Source organism: Gadus chalcogrammus, chromosome 11, assembly GCF_026213295.1.
Source record: "Gadus chalcogrammus isolate NIFS_2021 chromosome 11, NIFS_Gcha_1.0, whole genome shotgun sequence".
In the NCBI taxonomy this organism is placed as follows: Eukaryota; Metazoa; Chordata; class Actinopteri; order Gadiformes; family Gadidae; genus Gadus; species Gadus chalcogrammus.
The window spans coordinates 22,623,343-22,649,301 of record NC_079422.1 but is presented as its reverse complement, the minus strand read 5'-3'; the positions used below and the strand labels follow the sequence as shown (position 1 = coordinate 22,649,301).

Sequence of the window (25,959 nt, the reverse complement as noted above, 5' to 3'; positions counted from 1 at the left end):
CTTTTTTTCTATGAATATAGATATGGTGTGGGTTGTTTGGTATGGGTTGTGTGTTATGTGGAGTGTGTCAAGAGTAGTAGTCTGTTGTCTGTTTGGTGTACGTCGTGTGGTCTGTATGTTAGGTGGAGTGTGTTGATAGTGTTCAGTTGTCTGTATGTTGTGCGTGCGTTGTATGCGTGTTGTGTGTGTTGTATGTGTGTTGTATGTGTGTTGTGTGTGTATTCCTACCTCCTCTAGGTTGAGGCTGGATGCGGACAAGGCGGTGTAGGTTGGGCAGGGCTGGGAGACCACGACCCACACACTGAAGACGTAGAGCAGGAGCGAGGCCAGATTTTTCGCCATGGTTGCACCCTGGTCCAGATACTGGAAGGACTTGAAGCCGTTTGGAGTTCTAGTGGGTAAGTGTGTCATCATGACCACTGGATGTTTCCCCCCAGCGTAGGAAGTTACTGATTAACCCATCACTCTGTTGGAATCCAACCACCAATCATCTGTGATTCAGTCCTTTTCTGTCTTGGAAGGATCAAATAATGTAACCGATTCGGATCGGGCTCATTGGTCATTCTATCAATCGAATTATGTAAAACCCTGATTATAATAACCTGGTAATAAAGGAAAGTAAAATGGGGCGGAGATGGGGGTCATATCCCGACTAGCTGTTCCACGTTACACACTGAATCAATGTTTTCTCCCTTTGTGAGTTAATGTGTGACCTGGATAAAACTGATTCCTGGAAGGCAAACTGCGTGAAGGCCTCAGCACATAGTGGTTCTTCAGATTTAGTATTTATGGGATCGATTACACCAATAGAAACCAATAAACTCCTCCAAAATGAATAAAGCATTATTTTATTTGAAGATAACACAAGGATGACAGCAAAATTTGTCAACAATTGAGGAGTAAACAATTTATTTTGCATTAGAAGTTTCTTATCCTCAAACCTGCAACTCATACAGAAGAGTACTAATCTACCACCATACTATGGGGTTAGTTGTGGTTTAGTTGGACCACTAGTCAACTAGTTGTGTATTGATTGATTACTAGCTGACATGTTGTGGTTAATTAAGAGTTGCAGTTAATTAAGTTAACTAGTAGTTAACAAGTTGGGGCGTAGTTGACTAGCTGTCAACTACCCGTGGTTTAGTTAACTAGCTGTAGGACATCTCAGGAGTCTCCGCGCAGCACGGCCTCCAGCTCCCCAGACTCCGACAACTCCCTGACGATGTCAACCCCCCCCACCAGCTCCCCCTTGACATAGAGCTGGGGGTAGGTGGGCCAGTTGGAGAAGGTCTTCAGCCCCTGACGCACCTCCTCGTCTGACAGGATGTCAAAGGTGTCGTACTCCACACCCGCGCCGTTGAGGAGCTCCAGGATCTGTCGGCTGAAGCCACAGCGCGCCTCCTGCTTGTTCCCCTTCATGAAGAGCATCACGGGGCCACGGTTGATCACCGCCTTCAGCCGATCCTCCAGGCTGAGGGACTTGGGACACGTGTTCTGCAGCTCCCCGGATTCTGCCAGCTCCTTGACAATGTCTACTCCCCCCACCAGCTCTCCGTTAGCGTATAGCTGGGGGTAGGTGGGCCAGTTGGAGTAGGTCTTCAGCCCCTGACGCACCTCATCGTCTGACAGGATGTCGAAGCTGCTGAACTGGATGCTGTGCTCCTTAAGCAGGCCGACTATGGTCCGGCTGAAGCCGCAGCGGGGTTCCTGGGGAGAGCCCTTCATGAAGAGCATGCACGGCGCCGCGCTGGTCAGCTCCTTCAGGCGCTCATTCAGATCCCGCCGGGGGGCTACCTCTCCCGTTGCCGGGCCGCCGGACACCGCTAGCCGCTGCACCTTCTTGCTCAGCTCGGGGGCATGGGCTCCGTCCAGACGGTCTACCTTCTCTCCTCCCTTGAAGAACAGAATGGTCGGAACGGAGGAGATTTCATATTTCTCTGACACCTCCGGAACCTCCTCCGCCTCCAGCGTGACGAAGGAGGAGGTAGTGTGCTCCTTGCTGAGCTCCGACATGACGTCGTTCATCATGGCGCACTGCGGGGCCCATGGCGCCTGGAAGTGGACGACTGTCAGACATCGTCCGGCTTTCTTTAATAACTCATCAAACTGAGACTGAGATGTGACTTGTTGTAGTTGCGCCATGTTCTTAATCGGTCACTCTGCTACCGGAAGTTATTTGAACGCTTCCTGTTGTCCTGGCACGTCACGTCCTGCTATTACAGTTCCGGAAGCTGGAGTCAGAAATGTTGCGAGTCGTTGCGGAATAAACTATTAATTTAACACTGGAGACGCTGCAAATTACTTTATCGTTCCAGGTAAAATTGACTATTAATAACATCTAGTATCGATGATGTTATTGATGAATGTATAACGTCATATTCTCTTAACATCATCTGCCAGCTAGTTTAATAAGACGGTTCTTAGCTTCCTGTTAGCCTCGCTTAGCTGCTAGAACAGATAAATAGGCCAACATAGTATTCATTATTGTTACTGTACTATTTAATGAACTCGTAAGTAAGGTTCTTAGAAATGCTTTGTATGTGCTATTTCATATTACTATTTGATGTTAACAGTTATGGCATTTACAACTAAGTTAAATGTGTACCAAATCCACAGATCTTCAATAGCAGGATAAAGTCCCTTCCTGTTCCCGTATTATTAAAATTAGGCTGATTTTATTTATGTAATTCGTAGCATGATCCATGATCTATAGTCTTGCACTGCCGTATCTAAATCAAATGGACCCATTAAAACCCAATAATAAATGATATGAGCTACACCTGTGTTTTCCTACTGTGAAAAGGATTTATCTCGTGGTTATCAAGTAATTGCCACGTTTGCTAGCTTATCATTGAGTAAACTCTTTGCATAGTTGAATCCCAAGTGACCTCTGCTCTGTATTGCTCTGTCCTTCTATGATGAAGAGCTAGATACGTAGAAGAAGAAGGTGGTCATGGAAGAGCAGACTACGGAGATCGAGGTGACAGTGAAGACATTGGACTCCCAGAGCAGGAGTTACTCTGTCTCCGGCCAGGTAGGTTTGTGTTTGTGTGTGTGTGTGTGTGTGTGTGTGTCTGTGTCTGTGTGTCAGTCAGATGTTTGACCCAGTGTGCACTTTATGTTCAGCTGACTGTGAAGGAATTCAAGGAGCACATTGCGGTGTCGGTTGGCATCCCTGTGGATAAACAGAGACTCATCTACCAGGGCAGAGTTCTACAGGATGAAAGGACGCTGGCGGACTACAGTAAGACCTCAACCCTGTACAGTTGTATTGAATTTATATCATTTAAAAAAAGTGTTTTGGGGGGAATGGTGAAAAACGTATGATTTTACAAATTTTTCTCATAAATTGGGGACTTTTTTCAGTAACGGTGATAAAATGGCTTAGATTACTATGTTTACGATCATATAAGACAAATGACCATGTGTGCGTGCGTGTGTGTGTGTGGGTGCTAGGGGGTGTGTGTGTGTATGTGTGTGTGTGTGTGTGTGTACAATACAATACAATTGTATTGTGTTGTATTGTATTATAGTACTTAACTGTGTAGCAACTGCAGTAGCTGCTATCATTGCTGTAACACAGGGAATTGGTTAGCCTAGCGATTGTTGTACTAGCACTTGGTTCTATGAACCTCCTTACTGTACCGACAGCGATATATTGTTGCACTTTTTATGACAAATGTACTTATTGTAAGTCGCTTTGGATAAAAGCGTGCCCTAAATGTAAAATATAAATGTAAAACAAAAAAATTGGTTTTGGGTTCAATGGCTCCGTAACAACAACGACCACAACTACAACGACCACTGTGAATCCTGATCCATTACTATTTGTCTGAAATATATACGTTCCTCCTGGTCACTGTGTTCCGTCTTATTCAATAAAATCTAATAATAAATGACGCCATTGATCTTTCCAGATGTGTCGGGGAAGGTGATCCATCTGGTGGAGCGGGCCCCGCCCCCGGCCTCCCAGCCCGGGGCGGACTCTGGGTCGGGTTCAGCCGACGGCGGGACCTCCTCCGCCCCGCAGGGCCCACCCCAGGGCCCCCCCCAGGGCCCGCCGCACGACCGCAATGCCAACAGCTACGTCATGCTGGGCACCTTCAACCTGCCCGTCAACCTCATGGACCCCCAGCACATACAGGTAGGCTCGGACGTACGACCCCGTCAGACTGGGAGAGAGGGGTGTTGAGACTGGGGACGTACGACCCCGTCAGACTGGGAGAGAGGGGTGTTGAGACTGGGACGTACGACCCCGTCAGACTGGGAGAGAGGGGTGTTGAGACTGGGATGTACGACCCCGTCAGACTGGGAGAGAGGGGTGTTGAGAATGGGATGTACGACCCCGTCAGACTGGGAGAGAGGGGTGTTGATACTGGGGATGTACGACCCCGTCAGACTGGGAGAGAGGGGTGTCGACTGGTTAGAATGGGATGTAGGACTGGGTAGGCTGTTATGTAGGATTGGGATTTGGGACTGGTTAGGCTGGGATGGTTGACTGGTTAGACTGGGATGTAGGACTAGGCTGCAACTCTCCACTGAATGTCCTCCTCTTCTCTCCTCTCCTTGTGGTGGTTATCCAGATGTCCGTTCAGCAGCTCATGTCAGGTTTAGGGGAGAACGCCAGGAACGCCAGAGTGACCACAAGCACTGGGGTGAGGAACCTGCTTTTGATTTGGAGGCGATACACACACTTGTTTGACCAAATTGTCCCTGGTTGGACAATCGCTGGAGTTCCTTTCATGAGGAAAAAAAGCGCTTGTTGATCCATCATTTTTGCGGGCAGGAGGGAATGCAGACTTGTGTATACAATTTTTGAGTTCTATATTGTGTTGGATACAACATTGACTAATAAAAATAGTGTTCAAGCTTCGGTAGTATCTGCTTTGATAATCGTACGGTTTAATAGAATATAAGACATTTGAAACAGGAGGTCAAAGCGATCTTCCCAACTTTGAAATGGCCAATTTAAGGAAGAACTGCTAGTCATCGGTTTTTACAGCCCCATACCCTACATAGATCCATGCATGGAACATAGAAGTAAGTCATAAACTGTAATATAGCACCCAACCATTGACTGAGAACCCTGCCATAGAACGAAGAACCCCATCTTGTAGAACAGAACAGTTCTCTAAGCTGGTTCGTTTTTTCTAACGTGCACTTGCTGGTTCCTCAGAATGGATCGATGAATGTCCACATCGACATGGACCAGTCAGTGCAGAGCGAGCCCAGGCTACGGCTCCTATTGGCTGAGAACCTGCTGAGGGATGCCAATGAACTCATCACGAGGATGGAGGTAAACCGTAACGTAGCTCAACAAAAAAAAAACATTAAAGCGCGGTCCTTTTGATAGCCTCCTGCTAACGGGCCGTCTACCTGTTCCCAGGGTCAACCAGCCAGCAGCTCTCACCCAGAGCCCCCTCCTTCTGCCGCTGCTCCTGCCGCTGCTCCTGCGGCCGCGGCGCCGGCTGCAGCTCCTCCCGCTGCAGCTCCTCCCGCTGCCGCGGGTCCTCCTGCCCCGTCCTCCCCCTCCTCCACCCCGTCTCCCTCTGCCCAGCCCATGGACACCTCCCCTCCCTCCGGCACCCCCCCGCCCCAACCGTCAGCTCCTGGCCAATCAGAAGGCCCCACACCCCAAGCCGGGCCCAAGTAAGTGCCCTGCTGTACACCGTCATACTGCAATGGGATGATGTTGTGATCCTAAGCCCTCGTGTGTGTGTGTGTGTGTGTGTGTGTGTGTGTGTGTGTGTGTGTGTGTGTGTGTGTGTGTGTGTGTGTGTGTGTGTGTGTGTGTGTGTGTGTGTGTGTGTGTGTGTGTGTGTGTGTGTGTGTGTGTGTGGGGCAGCCACCCCAGCCCAGTGGAGCTGCTCCAGATGCTGGCGGAGCTCCGCAGGGTGGAGGAGCGACTGCAGCCGTTCATCCAGAGGGCTCACACCGTCCTGGAGAGCGCCACCTCCGCAGAGTACAGCAACACTGTGAGATCAGCCTCAGCGTCTCACCTCCCTGTCTCACTTCCCCTCAAACCTGTCTCACTTCCCCTCCAACCTGTCTCACTTCCCCTCCAACCTGTCTCACTTCCCCTCCGCCTTGTATGACGGGGCGGAGGGGAAGTCATACAGGTAGACAGCTCCTCCTGCCTGTGAGACAGCTCCCCCTGTCTCACTCCCCATCCTCCCCTGTCTCACTTCCCCTCCTCCTCCTGTCTCACTCCCCCTCCTCCCCTGTCTCACTCCCCCTCCTCCCCTGTCTCACTCCCCCTCCTCCCCTGTCTCACTCCCCATCCTCCCCTGTCTCACTCCCCCTCCTCCCCTGTCTCACTTCCCCTCCTCCCCCGTCTCACTTCCCCTCCTCCCCTGTCTCACTCCCCCTCCTCCCCCGTCTCACTTCCCCTCCTCCCCCGTCTCACTTCCTCTCCTCCCCCGTCTCACTTCCCCTCCTCCCCCGTCTCACTTCCCCTCCTCCCCCGTCTCACTTCCTCTCCTCCCCCGTCTCACTTCCCCTCCTCCCCTGTCTCACTCCCCCTCCTCCCCTGTCTCACTTCCTCTCCTCCCCCGTCTCACTTCCCCTCCTCCCCCGTCTCACTCCCCCTCCTCCCCTGTCTCACTCCCCCTCCTCCCCCGTCTCACTTCCTCTCCTCCCTGTCTCTTGCCTGTCTTACTTCCTCGCCGCCCTCCGTCTCTTCCGGCCTCTGCTGTCTCTCTCCCCTTTCTCAAACCCGCCCTCCCTGTCTCACCTCCCTGTCTCACCTCCCTGTCTCACCTCCCTGTCTCACCTCCCTGTCTCACCTCCCTGTCTCACCTCCCTGTCTCTCCTCCACCTGTCTCACCTCCCTGTCTCACCTCCCTGTCTCACCTCCCTGTCTCACCTCCCTGTCTCACCTCCCTGTCTCTCCACCTGTCTGTCCTCTGCAGGAGCGGGAGGAGGACCAGCGCGTCCTCAACCTGGTGGGGGAGGCTCTCCGTCTCCTCGGTAACGCCCTGGTGGCCCTCAGCGACCTGCGCTGCAACCTGCTGAGTCCCGCCCCCCGCCACCTGCACGTGGTACGACCCATGTCTCACTACACCAACCCCGGAGCACTCCATCAGATTCCCCTGCAGGTGAGTTCCTGCGCTGCCGGACTAGGTGTTTTGTCACAATGTGTAGAAATGGATGTGTGTATCTTCTGTGTAACTAGTTATTCACGATACGTAGCGCTGAATGCGTGTTCATCCCGTGGTACTGAATGTGTGATCACAACGTGTAGCCCTGGATGTGTTCTCATGGTGTAGCGCCGTAGTACTCAACGTGTAGTACTTCCTCCCAGATGAACATGGGCGCCACAGTGACGATGGCGGCCAACGGCGCTGACGGACAGGCCCCGCCCACACAGCCCACCGCCCAATCGGAGCAGGCCGGACCGGGACAGACGCCCTCGGCCAATCAGCATCCGGGCCCTGCCGGCCCCCGGGTCATCAGGGTCAACCACCAGGCGGTTCCCGTGGTGATGATGCAGATGAACCCTGATGGTGATACACCTGCTATACTCGAAATACCACTAACACTTGTACAATACCATACTAATACCAAAGCACTACATTATCCATACTTTACCCATACTAATACTATTGAGTAGTTCATGTAATCCTACCTACTACCTATGTGTTAATATTAACTAGTACCTGTATTCATACCATTTGTCTCCAGGGTCTGCTGTGAACCCCCCAACCGGACAGGCGGTTCCCGGGCAGCCAGGTCAGATTATGCGCTAACGATATGCACATTTTGTGTTAATAATAAGAATAGGGGAATGTTTATTCGAGATGCACCCGCCTTCTCTTTATGCTCTGTAGCTCTCTAGTGGGAGAGAGATGAAGGAGCCAATTCACTGATTCGTTTTCTTCAGTCTAGTGGTACCAAGTAGCATTAAGTCGATTATGTGAGGTTAAATAAAATTTGATTTGAATAGGTTAAATTCTGCATGTGTTCATACTGAATATGTGTCCATGTGTTCCCATTGAACATTTGATCAGGTCTTCATGTGTGTTCATACTAGTGAACGTGTGATGAGGTCTCCCTGTGTTCCACTAGTGAACGTGTGATCAGTTTTTCCTGCATTCATACTAGTGAACGTGTGATCATGTGTTCCACTGGTGAACATGTGATCAGGTCTTCCTGTGTTCACACTGGTGAATGTGTGATCAGATTTTCCTGTGTTCATTCTAATGAACGTGTGATCATGTGTTCATACTAGTGAACGTGTGATCAGGTCTTCATGTGTTCATACTAGTGAACGTGTGATCATGTGTATGAATACATGATCACACGTTCACTAGTGTGAACGTGTGATCATGTGTATGAATACATGATCACACGTTCACTAGTGTGAACGTGTGATCATGTATTCATACTAGTGAACGTGTGGTCATGTATTCACACTAGTGAACGTGTGGTCATGTATTCACACTAGTGAACGTGTGGTCATGTATTCATACTAGTGAACGTGTGGTCATGTATTCATACTAGTGAACGTGTGGTCATGTATTCACACTAGTGAACGTGTGGTCATGTATTCACACTAGTGAACGTGTGGTCATGTATTCACACTAGTGAACGTGTGGTCATGTATTCACACTAGTGAACGTGTGGTCATGTATTCACACTAGTGAACGTGTGGTCATGTATTCACACTAGTGAACGTGTGGTCATGTATTCACACTAGTGAACGTGTGGTCATGTATTCACACTAGTGAACGTGTGGTCATGTATTCACACTAGTGAACGTGTGGTCATGTATTCACACTAGTGAACGTGTGGTCATGTATTCACACTAGTGAACGTGTGGCCATGTATTCACACTAGTGAACGTGTGGTCATGTATTCACACTAGTGAACGTGTGGTCATGTATTCACACTAGTGAACGTGTGGCCATGTATTCACACTAGTGAACGTGTGGTCATGTATTCATACTAGTGAACGTGTGGTCATGTATTCACACTAGTGAACGTGTGGTCATGTATTCATACTAGTGAACGTGTGGTCATGTATTCACACTAGTGAACGTGTGGTCATGTATTCACACTAGTGAACGTGTGGTCATGTATTCACACTAGTGAACGTGTGGTCATGTATTCACACTAGTGAACGTGTGGTCATGTATTCACACTAGTGAACGTGTGATCAGGTCTTCCACCAGACTTCATGCGGAACCTGATGCAGCAGATCAGCCAGTATGCCGCTGCCGTGGCAACGAGCGCCGTGACCGGCCAGCCGATCCCTGAAAACGTCACCCCCCCCGGCGCCGGCACCCCCACCACCGCCGACCCGACCGGCGGCCCCGCGCACCCTCAGCCCCACCCCCAACCGCAGCCCAGGGTGGTGTTCACCAGGCCCACCTTCACCCCGCCAGCACCCCCGCCTCCCTTCAGCGGTGGAACCTTCCACATGAGGCCCGGGGTTCCCGGACAGGTCAGAAGCCGCCGCCGCCGCCGCCGCGTTATCACACTGTTACGGACTTTAAGGAGACCCTATTATACTACTTTTCTGGTCTTAATTTATTTTCTTATTAATGACCCCTATTGCGCAACCTGACACGAATCACAGCACAAAAAAACGATGTAGATTTTCGGGAAACTCTTCCTCTCATCCGGGCGCTTTCAGCCCACTCTGTCAACGCTCGGTTTCGTCCTTCTCCGCCTCCTCGCCCCCCTCCTGCCAACCCAACTCCGTTGTGATTGGTTACCTTCCTTGAAGCGCGCGCGCGGGCAGATTTGACCAGGCATATGGGGGCGCGGCAGGAGTGCCTCTACGTAGATGATTTCCCGGAAATGTGAACAAGTGAATCGCAAACGTTGTCCCGAGGTTTTAGCGCTCTGCACAGCCACCCCAGACTGTCAGCAGGGAATACGTCGAAATGCATGTACGTCATTATTTGACACTTTAGTATGGTTATACATGACTATCAATCATTATAACAACGTTTATAGGTCATAAAAGTCTGAAAAAGCATAATAGGTAGGTCCCCTTTAAGAACTCAGCAAGACCTACATTGTGATACCTTCTACACTATTAAAGATGGTAGTGTCTTAGTCAATGGAGTTTTACTGTAATGACGTTCTACAACGACATTGTCCTGATGTATGAATGACGGGACTATTGGGGGACTTTTATTTTCGTGGTTAAACTGAAGTCTTTCTACGACCAACCCGTGAAGTAACGTTAAACGTTTTAAAAGTGAATGGTGACTCTTTACAGTGCCATCAGTACCATCAGTGTCCGTATGGAATAGTGTTATAGTGTTTAATGTTGTTGTAAGTCTTATTTTTACAACGTGTGTGTGTGTGTGTGTGTGTGTGTGTGTCGTAGCCGTTCAACCAGATGATGAATGACCTGGTGAGACCCCTCCTGGTGCCGGGGCAGACCGGTGAGTACCGGAAGACGTAACACTAGAATCGGACTCGATCATCGATTAACATTGCGGAGCACATCTTCAATTGTAGATCATAGATGCGTTATGTATTACCGATTAGATGATCAATCATATTTAAGATTAATATTAGATTTTTTACAGATTATATATTATTTTATTTGAGGTAACAATATATTATTGATTAGATTGTAAATATTATGTATTCTATTTAATATTATTTTAGATTAACGATTGAAACAGATTATTACAGTTTATGGCTTTACACAGATTGTTACAGGTTGGAGAAAAATTCAGATTATTAGAAAGGAACGATATAGATTATTGATAAATGGAAATTGGAACTGATTAAAGATTACGATTTTTCTGTTTTTCTTCTCAACAGGAAACACGGGCACACACACCACTTCGTCGTCCTCCTCCTCCTCCTCTTCTTTCTCCTTCTCCTCCTCCTCCTCTGGCCCAGCTGCCCCTCCCACCTCGGAGAGTGGCGCTCCACACGGCCAATCACAGACGGGCAGCGGCCAGGCCCTGCCCCCAGACCTCAGCCAGCTGCTGGGCTCCCTGCTGGGGGGCGTGGCCGGGGCCTCGGCTCCGCCCATCACCATCACTTCCTCCTCCTCCTCATCTGGGGTTCCCGCCTTCATCCAGGGAGTCAACGACTTCATGCAGCAGGTCTGCACCCTCTCTTCTAACCTCCTCACCTCTCCTCTCCTCCTCTCCTCCCCTTTCCTCACCTCCTCCCCTTTCCTCACCTCCTCGCCTCTCCTCACTTCCTCACCTCTCCTCACCTCCTCATCTCACCTCCTCTCCTCACCTCCTCTCCTCTCCATTCCCAACTTCCCTATAGAAGAACACTGAGGATACATCGTCGGGCAGAACGGTTTGGGGAAATGATTGAATTGAATCGATTATTTTGACCAATATTGCCATTGCATTTTTTGCCAATTTTTCAGATATGTATTTTTTTAATTCCTTATGTTCTGTTTTATTCACTAAACAAGCAATAAATAATTCTATAGTATGACCAACACAACTTTGGAAGCAGTCAACATATAAACCGCTCTTTCCTTTAGGCCAAGCCTAATGTTGAGATGAATTGATGCATGATGTGGTATTACATCTTTATTTAACTATTGAATTGTACAAGAAAAACAAATGAGAATCTTGCTGATCTCCAGTCAGTAACAGTAACAAATCCACAATTATAAAAAAAAATTGCGGTTTGCGTATCGCGTTCTATTACAACGTGATGTCGGTTAATTGGATTAAACGTTCAGCCCTACTATAGCGCACAGTCATGTTCATGGATACAGGTACTGCTCCTTTAACTCCTTTAACTGTTCCTCTCTGTCCAGGCCTCCCAGCCTGTGTTCACCGCCCCTCCTCCCCCGTCAGGTCCCCAGGGCCCCGCCCCCCCGGGCGCAGGCCCCGCCCCCGCCCCCCCGGGCACAGGCCCCGCCCCCCCAGGTGTGGCGGTGGACTCGGAGTTCTTCACGGGGATCGTGCGTGGGGTCCTGACCTCCATGATGGGCCCGCTGGGCCAGGGGCAGGGAGACACGGAGAGCATCGCCCAGTTCATCCAGAGGCTGTCCCAGTCCAGCAACCTGTTCACCTTCTCCGAGGAGACCTCTGGTGGGCACGCCGCACGGCTCGAGGCTGGCCCCCACAATGGGACCCTTTTATCATGAGCATCTACTTCCTCTGGTCATATCGTTCTCGCCTAGTTTTCTCTTCTGTCGCATCGGTGCCGGTTAACAAAAGCGTGGGCGTGTGACAGCATCGCCAGATTCACCAAATATGTGAGGGTGGCTCCAAATGAAGAAGTTACTGGCACCAGTGTCAGCAGTAGAACATTTTAGTCTTGAGCCCAGCATTATATATTCTAATTTAGGGGAAGGGAAACTCCAGATGGACGGAGTTGGTCCTGTAGACGTAACCTGCTGTCTGATTGGTCCTTTAGCTGTAACCTCCTCTCCTCTGCTCCTCTCCTCTGCTCCTCTCCTCTCCTCTCCTCTCCTCTCCTCTCCTCTCCTCTCCTCACCTCCTCTCCTCACCTTCTCTCCTCACCTCCTCCTCTCCTCTCCTCACCTCCTCTCCTCTCCTCACCTCCTCTCCTCTCCATCCCCAACTTCCCTATAGAAGAATACTGAGGATACATCGTAGGGCAGAACGATTTGGGGAAATGATCAAATTGCGATTATTTTGACCAATATTGCGATTTTTGCCTGATTGGTCCTGTATATGTAACCAGCTGTCTGATTGGTCCTGTAGATGTAACCTGCTGTCTGATTGGCTCTGCAGGGTTCTTTGGGGAGCTGCTGACGCTGGTGTTCCAGAGCTTCAGTATGTCCGACCTGGTCCTGCTGCTCCACGGCCAGCACCAGCCCCTGGGCCGCATCCAGCCGGAGCTGGCCCACTTCTTCACCCACAGCTACCTCAACGACCAGGAGCCCACCGACCACAACATCACTGTCAGTACCCCCCATACCCTAACCCTACCTCCACGACATCACTGTCAGTACCCCCCATACCCTAACCCTACCTCTACGAACAGCCCACCGACTACAACATAACCGGGATTACCCTTATCCTAATCCTACCTTTGCCGTAGCTTGACCCACGGTGCTTTAACCGTTTTAGCTCCCTCTCACTCCGTTTGCATTCTGATTTGTGGCTGCAGCCAGCCATAACACAAAAAGTGACCGACCCCCGGTCATTCATACCCTGGCCCCACCCTGATCCATACACTAATCTATATTCTCTCTCTCCCCTCCTGTCGGTCGGTTCAGGCCGCTGCGGACACTCTGGTGAATGAGCTGGAGGAATACATTACAGAGAGCTTTGTGAGTCCTCCCCGACATGCTGCCAACACCAGTCCACTAACCAGTTAAACACCGGTCTGTGAACCAGTTAAACACCGGTCTGTGAACCAGTTAAACACCGGTCTGTGAACCAGTTAAACACCGGTCTGTGAACCAGTTAAACACCGCTCTGTGAACCAGTTAAACACTGCCGGACTGGGAGCTCAGTAAAAGGGCAATGGTTTACTAGTTTGTTGTCTAATTTGAAGAAGAATACAACAACTGCTATTGGATGTTCTCAGATAATACAGCGATTGCACAAAGCCCGGCTTGTACCGTTGAGTTTGTTGTGGTGGCGGCTTTGTTCAGTGTTCAATTCTTTGTGTCTAGAGAGAGTCCTCAGTCAGCGTGGTGGAAGGGGTGGACATCACCCAGACCAACATGTCCTGTTTCAGACAGCAGCTGGCCCGCATCGCCACGCACATCCTGCGCTGCACAGGTAACCCTCACCCTACCGGAACCCCACACCCTTCACCAAGACCGTAGAAAAGGGTCATTCTTCTGTGTGTCCGCCCGTGGCTCCTCCCCTCTGGGTTTGGGGCTCGGGTTCGAGGGGGGTGTCTGCGTGGTCTTCTTTACAAAACCATGACAGCCTGGCGCTCACTAACGTCCGACCTAACGTTTGAACCGTCCACCGTCCAGACGAGAGCTTCGGCCCGCGGTTGCTCCAGATGTGTAACCAGGCGCTGTTCGAGTTCCTGGCTCTCAACCTCCACTGTCTCCAAGGAAACCAGGCCGCCTTAACGTCCGTCATCAACCACAGAATAGTCAGTACTCTTGTGCAGCTTACACACAGTTGCTCCTTGACAACACGTGTTCACTACGCAGCCACCTTTACATCACATAGTCTGTACCCGGCACCGAGTACACCTTTCCAGCAAGTAGACAGTACCCAGTGCATAGTCCTTGCCTACTTCCCCTTAACCGGAAAATAGTCAGTGCCAAGTACATGGTCAATACCGGTTACCTAGCACGTAGTCTGCCCCTCTTGCAGCATATATTAAGTACCTATTACAAAACACAGACTCAATACATAATATATGCCATGTTATTTACCAATATAATATATACTGTATAACTATATTTGTTACCAGTGTGCTCAATAAAACTATCTCAGTTACCTGTAGCACCACTGCTGTGTGGATGTATGTCGATCTAACACCCGACCGTCTGTGACCCGTGTTCAGAGGAGGATGTCCAGCGACATGAGCCCCAGTCTGGTCAACTGGATGACCTCCATGATGACCATGAGGCTACAGGTGGTGCTTGAGCATCTCCCCCTCACCTCGACCAGCATCCAGCAGTACATCATCCTGACCCAGGTACTAACCTCTCCAGTGTACCCGTGGTGGTGCTGCCCCACTACGTTTTGTTTTTTTTCCGCGTGTCCCTCGACACAACCGCTGCTCGCTGCCACGGTCAACAACGCCGTGGATTGTGTCTCGTGACTCTTAAACTCTGGCTGTCGACCCAAGTTGACTTTGTGAACACGCCGTTTACCCGGTGCCAGTGTGTGTGTTGCGACCACCTGACCTCACCTGTCCTAACTCAACACCATTGACCGCCTTCCACAGGCGGAGCAGGCCAGCGATCCCCAAGGACCCGAGACCAAGCCTACTGAAGCGGTAGGCACCTATTGGCACCATGGGCACCTGGCGTACCTGTTGGCATCGTGTGTTCCTGTTGATGGCTCTAGTGGTGGTTCTAATGGGAGTTCCAGTGGTTCTAGTGGTGGTTCCACTGTTGGTTCTGGGGGTCCACTGGTTGTCCCGGTGGGAGCCCTTTGAGGCCGTGGCCGTGACCCAGGGCTGTACATACGTAATGCGGTTGGGTTCTAGGGGGTCCTCTGAGGGTTCGAGTGGAGGGTGAAGCGCGTGTCTATTGGTTCCAGAGCCAGGAGCCTCAGGACGCCGCCGCCGCCGTGTCGGCTCCGCTGGCCAGCCGGACGTCGCCGGCGGTGCTGCTCCAAACGTGGGCCGTGCCGCCTGAAACCAGGCCGTCGGAGACCAGGACGTTGCCGTTGGAGACCAGGACGTCGCTAGGAGACAGGGGGGCTTGTGGGGGAACACCCCTAGGGGGCGCGGTGGTGACGTCATCGTCCTGGGCCGACGACGCAGAATCTGAATCCTGGGAGGCTACAGTACCCCCTGTGAGTACTGCCGCTAATGCTACTACTACTGCCAGCTGTACACACTACCACTAATAATAGTACTACTACTGCCAGCTGTACACACTACCACTAATAATACTACTACTACTGCCAGCTGTACACACTACCACTAATAATACTACTACTACTGCCAGCTGTACACACTACCACTAATAATACTACTACTACTGCCAGCTGTACACACTACCACTAATAATACTACTACTACTGCCAGCTGTACACACTACCACTAATAATACTACTACTACTGCCAGCTGTACACACTACCACTAATAATACTACTACTACTGCCAGCTGTACACACTACCATTAATAATACTACTACTACTGCCAGCTGTACACACTACCACTAATAATACTATTACTTCCACTTCTTATACTAATACTGCTGCCACAGGTACCACCTTCCACTAATACTACTAATACTACTGCCACCTGTACACACTACCACTAATACTGCTACGGCCATCGTACCAACTACCACTAATAATACTACTACTAACACTGCCAACTGTATAAACTACCTGTGTGTGTGTGTGTGTGTGTGTGTGTAGGAGTGGGTGCCTATCATCAGGTGTGACCTGCTGACTCAGAGGAAGGTCAAAGGTCAGCCTCCCCTATCTGACGCCTACCTGACCGGCATGCCGGCCAAACGCAGGAAGGTATGCTCTGTTACACCTAGATCTACGCTACATCTCTGTATGGTTTATATCTGTTAGACCTAGATCTATGCTCCATCCCTATTAGGCTTACATCTGTTAGACCTAGATCTACGCTACATCTCTATATGGTTTGTATCTGTTAGACCTAGATCTACGCTACATCTCTATATGGTTTGTATCTGTTAGACCTAGATCTACGCTACATCTCTATATGGTTTGTATCTGTTAGACCTAGATCTACGCTACATCTATATATGCGTTTTATCTGTTACACTTTGATCTACTCTAAATATGTGTTTATCTATAGTGGCTTTGTATTCTGTGTGTGTATATATCTGTAGTAGATATGTATATATATATATATATATAAAATGTGTGTCTAGTAGGGTTGCCGCGGTATACTGCGTTACCGGTTTTACCGGTGTTGAGGCCAACACCGATTACTTGGTGTTGCCGGCAACAGTTTTTTTAATAATATAATGCTAATTAAGAACATTTTAATGTGTAGAATAGGCCACAGTTCTGCTCTGTGCGGAAGAGAATTGGCGCGCTTCCTAACAAGACCGGTAACCATAGCAACGCCGGTAAACAAACCCCGTGAAGCCCAAACCCTACGAGAGCTCCCCGCACTACGGCCATCCGGAGGCGCACAGAGCTTTTGGCCATGATATTATGATATATACAATTATATTATACTATATAGAACCTCATTAGACGCCGAGAATTGGCGCGCTGCCAGCCGCTGTCACTGAGTGTGAGAGGAGAGTTGACGGAGAAGAGCGCGGTTGACCTAGTTTCAAAGTTAATACCGTTTATACCGGTGTTGACACGAGCGAATTACTCTTGTGTGAAAATGTCCACACCGCGGCAACCCTAGTGTCTGTCTATATATGTGTGTGTGTGTGTGTGTGTGTGTGTGTGTGGGTGTGGGTGTGTGTGTCTGCATTTATGTCCATCTATAGGCTGTGTGTTTCTCAGTGTTAATAGTGTGTGTGTGGGGGTGTGTTTCCAGACAGGCCAGGCAGGGGGCGCCCTCCTCTCCCTCTCCGATGCGGTGAGCCAGGCCGCCCGGTCTGCCGGGGTGCGGCCCCTGAACCCCTCCGGCCTCCAGGAGGAGCTGGGGGGCCAGGAGCTCCAGGAGGCCTACTCAGACCAGGTAGGATCCGGGACGGGGTTCCGACCGCAACCTTCTGAACATGCAGTGCCAGTTTGACGTTTTCTCGTTAGTGAGTGTGCCTTAAGCAACAATATATTTAATATTAAGCTGAATTATGACACAGCGACCAAAGACATTTCCAGAAGAAATGTCTTTGGTCGCTGTGAATTGTATTATTTCCATATAGTCCACTATCACGCATTAACATTTTAAATGTTATTGTGGTTGTTATATTTGCTACATGGGCTTACAAATTCTAATTACATATGTCCGATCTTAAATCACCACTTTCAGAAACTCCTTCAAAAACATATTTGCACGGTGAGAAATGTAAAGAACAAGACTGGATGAGAATGTTGGAACCATTCACATCAATGTCTTTAAGACATGTACAGCTTTGCGAAACCATGTGAAGGCGATGCATACAGGCCACTTGCAACAATATTTTAAATATTTTTCTTCTCAATTTATCCCATTTCAGAACACTGCTTTCAGTAACTCATTTAATCATATTTGCACTGGGAGGAAATGCCCGAAGGCTGCGGTAAAAAACTCCCCGCAATATTGGTCAAAATAATCGCAATTAGATTACAATTACAATTAGACGCTTTTATCCAAAGCGACTTAGATCGGTTAATACACACATTGACACACCGACGGCAGGGTCAACCATACAAGGCGACAGCCAGCTCGTCAGGAGAAGTTATGGTTAAGTGTCTTGCTAAGGGATACATCAACACTCTGGGGAGGAGCTGGGGATCGAACTAGCAACCTTTCAGTTACAAGACAACTGCTCTACCTCCTGAGCTAAGCCGATTATTTACCCAATCCAGAAGAAGGAACAAACCATACATCACATCGGCCTATCCCCAGTTGTGTAAATATCGGTGCGTTGCATCGGGGCCCAGACGCCGTCAGGGGCCCATGGAGGATGAAAAGAAAAAAGGAGCTGTCCAGCACGGCATAGGAGCTAGGCGATCGCCGCGGGCGGAAAAATGTGTCGGGGGCGCCCTCTGGTGGCGGCCCTAATTAATTAAAATATACGAAACAAGGAAAATGAAACCACACATGTTCCCAAATTGAACGGACAAGGGAGGGGGCGGAGGATTCATTGTTAGGGCGCACTGAAACTGTAACCCCCCCCCCCTGCGCTGGGAAGTCCTGTCCAGGGCGCAATTTAATGTTGAATCGCCTAGGGCACCAAAACAGCCAGCGTTTCGGTGCCAAAGGTCAAATTTATAAACGGCTTCGATTTTATATAACGAAACTGCCTCACCACAGTGTGACAGGGTTCAGTCTGAAGAGGCCATGGATATGAATGTTTTACTGCTGATGCGTTACTGATGAAGGGGTTGTGGTGCTGCAGGTGAAGTCCGACCTTAAAAGACGTGTGGAGGACGACCCCGACTTCAACGCCCAGCAGTTCCCCAACGCACACCAAGCATTCTCTCCGGACTCCTAGCCTGCCTCCCATGAACCCCTGACCCCTCGATCAGCTGCATCCGCTCGTCATGACCCACATTTACTTCAATTTGTTTCCTTTTTGATGCAACTCTGGGCCGCTGTGGTAACCCAGCGCTAAACTACGCTAAGCTACACTGCTTCCTGCCTTCCTGTTTGTTGTAGCCAGGAGTCACTTTTTGGGTTTTCTGTGTTTTTGTCTTAGTCCAGTGACACTGGATGACTGAAGTTTTGTTGGACTTGCAGAACCAAAGTAATAAAGCTTGTTACAAAATTAGTTATTTTTGTTATGGGTCGTATTTTTGGGATGTTCAAATCTGTTAAAAGGTTGGGTATGGGATTTGCGAAACGCCAGCAGATTTTGAAAATACACAACTCAAATGTTCCTACCCACTCTCCTTCAACGCTGACTCTGACTCCACCCATTCCAAGTACATGGACGCGCAATCATGCATGTGCGAACATGCGCAAGAGCAAGCCATTAGCTAGTTAGCTAGCTCCAGTAGCTACCGCAGGATAACAACAAACAGAAGCTTGCTCTGGGTCACAAGCTTTGCGTACGTGCACGAAGGGGTCACGCGCAGGGAGAGGGGGAGTGCAGTACGACCGTTTGATTGACGTACTTACTGTCCAATGCCGCTCGGTGGTTCTGGAAATCATTGGCTGGAGTTTTTCGAGCCCTGCCCGTTCCACAGATGATTGACTTGTTTAATTTTCATGTCAGTACTTCTAACTCAGTGGCTGTAAGTGGGTTATGATAAGGATTTCAAGTAATTTTGCAAAAATGGCCAAAAAAGAGAATTCCATACCCAACCTTTAAGTAGTCTATGTTGTACAGTTGCTGAAAAGGTAAATGTAGGGTTTTAACTAGTGCTAAATTGAAGTTACTCTCATAATTAAACCTGCACTAAAACCTTTCTCATTTAACTAGGCAAATTGAAGACACTGATAAGCCCCTTCAAATAGACATATCTTTAGATGTATGTATTTGACTTGTATAGTTCAATTACCATGAAGTGTAAAAAAACAAATCTAAATTCACCTAAAAATGAATGGCAGGTTAGGCAATTCGGAGAAACCAACAGGTGAGCTATATTTTGTAGAATCAAACTGAAAAATTCACTCCCACTCCCCCAAAACACGTGACTTGCCTACTAGCTTTCACAATAGGTCTGCCCAGAGAGGGTCTGCCCAATGAGAGAGAATCTCTAAATAGCTCTGGGACTGGAAGACTGGTCATGCGCAATGCGGCAGAATCTGGTCAGGTAGAAGATAGGAAGATAGACAGATAAGCCTTCTGTGGTAAGGCCAGAATAAACAACCACCAGAAATCCTTGTGATGTAAATAAAATGTCATAATTACTTTCAAATAAATAGCCTACACTTGAACATGCACTTAATTGCACTTATACATGAATTTGATATTTACGATTGTATAGCATTCTGTTGGTAGAAAAAAGATCAGAATTATTTGAGGCCAACCTAAAAGGGGTAATGGAAACCACCACAAACCAGGTTTCCTGTTGAATCACAAAAGGCAGAACTTTGTTCCTCATCTGAGTTAAAACCAACCACACACTGGACCAAACAAACCGAGATCTTAACACTTGTGGTATTCATTGAAGAACAAAATATTGTAAATATCCACATTTTCATTTTTCCGTTTCTTTGGAGAAGAGGAAGGATGTTTTGCTTGTGAAATTAGACAATGGACGACGAGTTGCTTTACGCAACAATTGTGTTCGGGACCAACAACGTTTCTCCCTGCGGTACGTCTTTATGTTAACACCCTATTTATGACTTAAAGAAAATCCTCACTTAGTTCAGTTTCCAATTATAATCTGAAAATGTATTTCCACAGACTCAAAAGTCATAAAGGATGAGATTAAAAAGGAGCCGTGGGAGAACCTGGATCTGACCACGTCAGGTAGGTGGGGTGGGTTGGGTAGGTGGGGGTTGGGTAGGTGGGGGTTGGGTACATACTGAAGGTGGGGTGAGGCAGGTAGTTGTAGTACTGATGGACCCGATATTAGGATCAGGTACATGGCTGGGTTGGATAGGTAGGTAGGTAGGGAAGAGTACTTCGGTAAAGGTCAGGTTGGTAGTTGGGGGTGAGGTAGGTCGGGCCAAGCGGCGTCACTAGGCTCTTTTATTCTGGGCTAAAGCCCCGGACATTATTTAATTAGCCACAAATATATTTTTGATATAAATAATAAATAAGTATTGGTATATTTACTGGTAACTATAGAATGCATTAATTCAGTTCAGTCTAGAAGTGATGACAGGATCCTGGTCACTAATGGTAGTTAGTTATTTAGAAAAAAACATTGACATCTCAAAATAAAGTAGCCTAGTCTTTCTAGATAGTCCTTCTGGCAAGAGAATAAACAGTTTAAAAACGTAACCAGACTGTTTACCACCTCAAGTGCATTAACCTATCCTATCCCCAGTCATATATTTATGCAATAAATCACGACAGGCTGTGGTATGTGCTCATTATACCACTGTATAATGAGCACATACCACCGGCCCTCCGCTGCGCGTCGGGGCCGGACAACGCCCCTTCACAGTGGTATAATGAGCACATACCACAGCCTGTCGTGATCTATTGCTTAAATATAGGTAAGGTCTGTCTCACTTGTATTACTGTACTCTGTTCTCTGAAATAACTTGAATGTAACTTTAGATGTTTGGGGATGAGCAGCACAGCAGTCAGTTAGCTATTGAAAGCTATAATAAATGGCGTATTTTGTTTTTTTAGGTTAAGCATTATGATAAAATTTGCATGCACAATATGGCATACAAAAAAATGGCATTTTCATTTTCCCGGATGTTCATGAAACCTAGAAACGCCCCTGGTGGGGTCAACTACGTTGGATAGAAGGAGCCCTTTATATATCCAGGGAGTGTGGGACCTCTTCCACAAAGCTTGCCATGTTGCACCAACATGTTTCTACCATAGCCAGACTAACATCTCTAGAGAGTATACGCTTCATTATTTGAATCCTAATAGAAACATTACTTGTAAGTTATGACCTACGTATAGTATCAAAGACTAAATTACTTTGAAGGGTATTCAGTTGAGTGCAATCGGCAACCTTACCCCTAGATGCTACTTAATCCTCCACACTGCGTGTTTAATAAATATATTTATGCAACTTTTTCTTCTCTCCTTAGCAAACAGGTCACAGCATCCAGCAAACAGGACACAGTTACTGGCGTTGATTGCTTCAGTCTTTTTGGGGCTCCTCTCACTCCTCCTGCTCTCCGCGATCATCTATCTGCTCTTACACTGTCAGTCACTACATAGTTTACCCTCTATACTTCACTAGTACTGAGTACTGTGTCTATATATGTATATATATATATATATAATATTACAATCCTTCCTCAGCAAGAGGCGCTCAAAGCGAATTGGTGAGACGAGTAGAAGACCTGAAGAGAGAAAGAGATGCTCTCAACTGGACTCTTAACGTCATAACTGCAATGGAAGTCTTCCAAGTCGAAGAATACTGCACGCAAAAAGGTACTTGCAAACATATTACAAGATATATAATTGGAAGAAAGATTTTGGAATAATTTAGAAAGTTAGTCAAATACTTTAAAAAAATAATAATATATATATTGTTATGTTTACCATAATACTATATTTGTGAACTGTAATATTCTATATCGATAGCCTCATAGCATAATTGCCTCAGTCAGATTTTAAAGTTCAACTTGCATTTAGCGTCATAAGGCCGAAGTCAAATAGATTTGACTTCGGTAGATAGTGATTAAGGAATGTAAAAAAAGCACTCTGATTGGCTTAGAACATAGCCAATGAGGTACAGTGAATCAACAGCGTTAGGAGAGTAGAGTTAGATTATATATCGCTATTTGGCCAAATTATGACTTTGGCTATTATTCTATGAGGCTAACGATATTATGTTGAATGTGCAAAAATATATATTTCATAGTGTTTACGCCATTGAACAATATTATTTTGTATAGTGTGTATACCAATGTTTTATATAATTCTGTAGCGCCAGGGCTATGTTCGTAGTATTGTTAATACCACTGCCATTGGTTGCTGATGTGTTCCCAGCATGCTTTGCATTAAAAAGGTTTGAGAGTCCCAACGGTGGGGGGGACGGTTAGTGATTTCGGTTAGTCAATGTCAGGTTCTTGGTTAAATTAAGTCTTGGTGTACTCTTGTAGCGGTACAATAAATTCACTGAAAGAATATCACGCCTCTACTTTCGCCACATTGGTGTCAGAAGTGGGATTTATTCAAAAAATGATTCCCCTTACGAAGCTGGCGATGTCAAGAAGCTATCTCGCGAAGAAACTTCCCACCCTGGCCAGACCCAACACTGGCCAGGGTGGGACAGTGGGTTGATAGCCAGGCCCCCCAACAAGCTGTCTCTGCCCGGTCCGTGGAAACCAAGACCTACTTCTCAGAGTGGGCCACCTTGGCACGGCGTGATGGACTGTTCTACAGGGTCTGGTGTGCACCAGGCTGGGGGAGAGATGTGTGGCAGTTACTGGACATTCCCATGCCCCTTTGCAGCAATACCAAGTGGGGGCCCCCATGGAGCGGGTTGGGGTGAACATCCTGGGCCCATTCCCCACCACTGACAGCGGGAACAGCTACATCCTCGTGGCCATGGACTATTTTTAAGTGGCCAGAGGCGTAGGCGATCCTCGACAAGAGTACGATGACCACAACCGAGCGCCTGGTGTGTGAGATGTTCTGTCGGTTTGGGGCACCTTAGGAACTGCACAGCGATCAGGGGCGGAACTTTGAGGCTAAAGTCTTTGCTGAGATGTGCAAACACATGGGGGTAAGCAAGACCAGGACGACGCCCCTCCTTCCCCAGAGCGATGGGCTAGTGGAGGGATTCAACCGGACGTTTGCCACGCAACCGGCTATCGTCACCTCACGACACTAGCAAGACTGGAACTGCGACCTACCCCTTGTCCTGTGGGCTTATCGCTCAGCGGTGCAAGAGAGCACGGGGTGCACACCATACTCGGCAAAGTGCTGCGGACGCTCTGTGGACATAGCCTTTGGCGCCCCCCCTGACACTGTTCTCCCAAAGATACCGGTCTTCGAGTACCTGCGGGACATTCAGCAGCATCTGGCAGAGGCCCACGAGTTTGCCAGGCAGCGTCAGGAACAGGTGGGGGCACGACAAAGGCAGGGATATGACCTCCGTTGCCAGGGCCACTCCTTCGTGCCCCACACCCGTGGGAGAGGGTGTGGGTCTACAATCCAACCCGGAAAAAGGGGGTCTCTCCCAAACTGACCGGCCAGTGTGTGGGGCCCTGTGAGGTGCTGGAACAACTTTACGATGTGGTGTATCAGGTGAAGATGTGTGCCCGTGGGCGGGTGGTGGTGTTACACAGAGACCGCTTTGCACCCTACCGCCCCCTAAAGGCCAGACTTTCTGACACCAACCCAGCTCTCGCAGCACGGCTCAACTCACACGAGTTGAGGCTACTCAAACAGACAGTGGGGGGTTGGGGCATGCGACCCCACGGGCTCACAGGCGGCGGCCTCCCTGTCGGTATCAGGACTTTGTGGGCTGAGGACAGGCGACATGCTGGTGGGGGCAATGTAGCGCCGGGGCTATGTTCGTTGTATTGTTTATACCACTGCTGTTGGTTGCTGATCTGTTACCAGCATGCTTTGCTTCAAAAAGGTTTGAGAGTCCCAACGGTGGGGGGGACGGTTAGTGATTTTGGTTAGTCAATGTCAGGTTCTTAAGTCTTGGTGTACGCTTGTAACGGTACAATAAAGTCACTGTAATAATATCCCGCCTCTGCTTTTGACATTCGCCACAATTCTTTAGTGTGTAAGCCGTGCCAGAAGGGTTGGGTTTCTTTCGGATCCAGCTGTTATTTATTTTCCTACGAGTGGAAGTCGTGGAGCGGAAGTCGGGACTACTGCCGACAGTTTCAAGCCCAGTTGGTGATTATCCAAACGCAGGAGGAGCAGGTAGGAACTTGTCTCCAACACGTCATCACTCCCTACTATTTACATCAACATGTCTTATATTTCCATTAGCTACTAAATATCCCCAAATAACTACTTAACTCCCATGTCATGAAGTCTTGGGCTAATGTGGGCCTAATGTATGACATGAACGAGTACTGTTTAACAGTTACACTGTGAAACGTGTTCGCAATGAGGAGAATTATTTCAATTATTAATCATACGCAATAATTGTATGATTTCTGAATAGGAGTTCATCGCTAACCGTACCGTGACCTATTATGATAATCGTGGTTACTGGACTGGAGGGACATGGCAGACGGGAAGCCGGGGGACCTGGGACGACGGAAGCGAAATCACAACAACGTAGGTTACACTCGTATTAAGGGTGTGTTATTAAGTGTGTACCAGTGCCATAAGGTGTGTAGTCCTATTATTAACAGGTGTGTGCACTAATACTCGCAGGTTGTTAGTCCTATTAGAAGTTACAGGTGTATAGGTGACAGTCTAAGTAGTAACAGGTGTGCATAGTAAAGATGTGTTTTACTACTAATAGGTGTATGTGTTCCAGGTACTGGGTGGACGGGTCTCCCACCAGTAGTGGCTGTATCAATTCTCTTAAAAGGACAGACCTGCTGGCCAGCTGGAGATCAGTCAGCTGCTTCGGAAACCACCGCTTCATCTGTGAGAACCCAGTTTTGATGAAGGCATTCTAGGAAGGTTTTTTTTCACCCTGTGGTACGTGAAGTCACAGCAGGTTATACGTGAATAGTGTCGCTTTGTGCATTCATTGCGTTATCGATTGTAATTTTTCATTAATGTGTGTTTGCTAAATAAATAAACCAATTACCATGACCTTCCTGCAGTAATAATTATGTAGTTGGCATTCCTTCCTCAGCATTTATCTATGTATTTAACCATTCACATGCGGTGGTTCTCAAAAGGTTTTGGACGAGAAATTCTGATGGGGTGGTTAGACGACTGTGGCTGTGGTGTCAAGCGGCCACTGGGCCCATAGTGGCCCTCTTTTTTTCTCGGCTCATGATAGGCCTCTGATCAGCCCAGGTAAGGCTGTGCATTAAGGCGGCCTTGGATGTAGATAACACAACATATCTCTATAGACAGAGATATCTCTAAACCTATCAAAGTGACTTGATTAATTAAGTAGCCATGGCCAACCAAGTTATTTTTTCAACCTTTCCACTTTTTTTAATATATTCTTATAATCTAAATGATTTCTTCGATTTGAATTTTGGTGCAAGT

At 48.2% G+C, this 25,959-nt stretch overlaps 2 protein-coding genes across 2 annotated transcripts; one reads left to right on the top strand and one right to left on the bottom strand.

Annotated features, from left to right (window-relative positions):
* Positions 1-577: 577 nt before the first annotated feature.
* Positions 578-2,202, bottom strand: glrx3 (glutaredoxin 3). Its single transcript, XM_056601588.1, has one exon. It carries the CDS (start codon positions 2,140-2,142, stop codon positions 1,165-1,167), a length of 978 nt encoding a protein of 325 aa, XP_056457563.1. The 5' UTR covers positions 2,143-2,202; the 3' UTR covers positions 578-1,164.
* LOC130391444 (large proline-rich protein BAG6-like) lies at positions 2,106-25,648 on the top strand. The gene is made up of 31 exons (XM_056601585.1): positions 2,106-2,315; positions 2,925-3,034; positions 3,127-3,244; positions 3,918-4,144; positions 4,584-4,655; positions 5,177-5,296; positions 5,387-5,649; positions 5,846-5,975; positions 6,912-7,097; positions 7,304-7,505; positions 7,684-7,731; positions 9,162-9,445; positions 10,343-10,400; positions 10,789-11,078; positions 11,762-12,038; positions 12,708-12,877; positions 13,196-13,249; positions 13,598-13,706; positions 13,910-14,034; positions 14,455-14,589; positions 14,842-14,892; positions 15,159-15,416; positions 15,992-16,099; positions 17,112-17,255; positions 18,622-20,485; positions 20,578-20,643; positions 21,894-22,010; positions 22,111-22,242; positions 24,554-24,699; positions 24,947-25,062; positions 25,268-25,648. The coding sequence occupies exons 2-25, from the start codon at positions 2,954-2,956 to the stop codon at positions 18,715-18,717; spliced, it is 3,606 nt and encodes a 1,201-aa protein (XP_056457560.1). The 5' UTR covers positions 2,106-2,315; positions 2,925-2,953; the 3' UTR covers positions 18,718-20,485; positions 20,578-20,643; positions 21,894-22,010; positions 22,111-22,242; positions 24,554-24,699; positions 24,947-25,062; positions 25,268-25,648.
* The last annotated feature ends 311 nt before the right edge of the window (positions 25,649-25,959 follow it).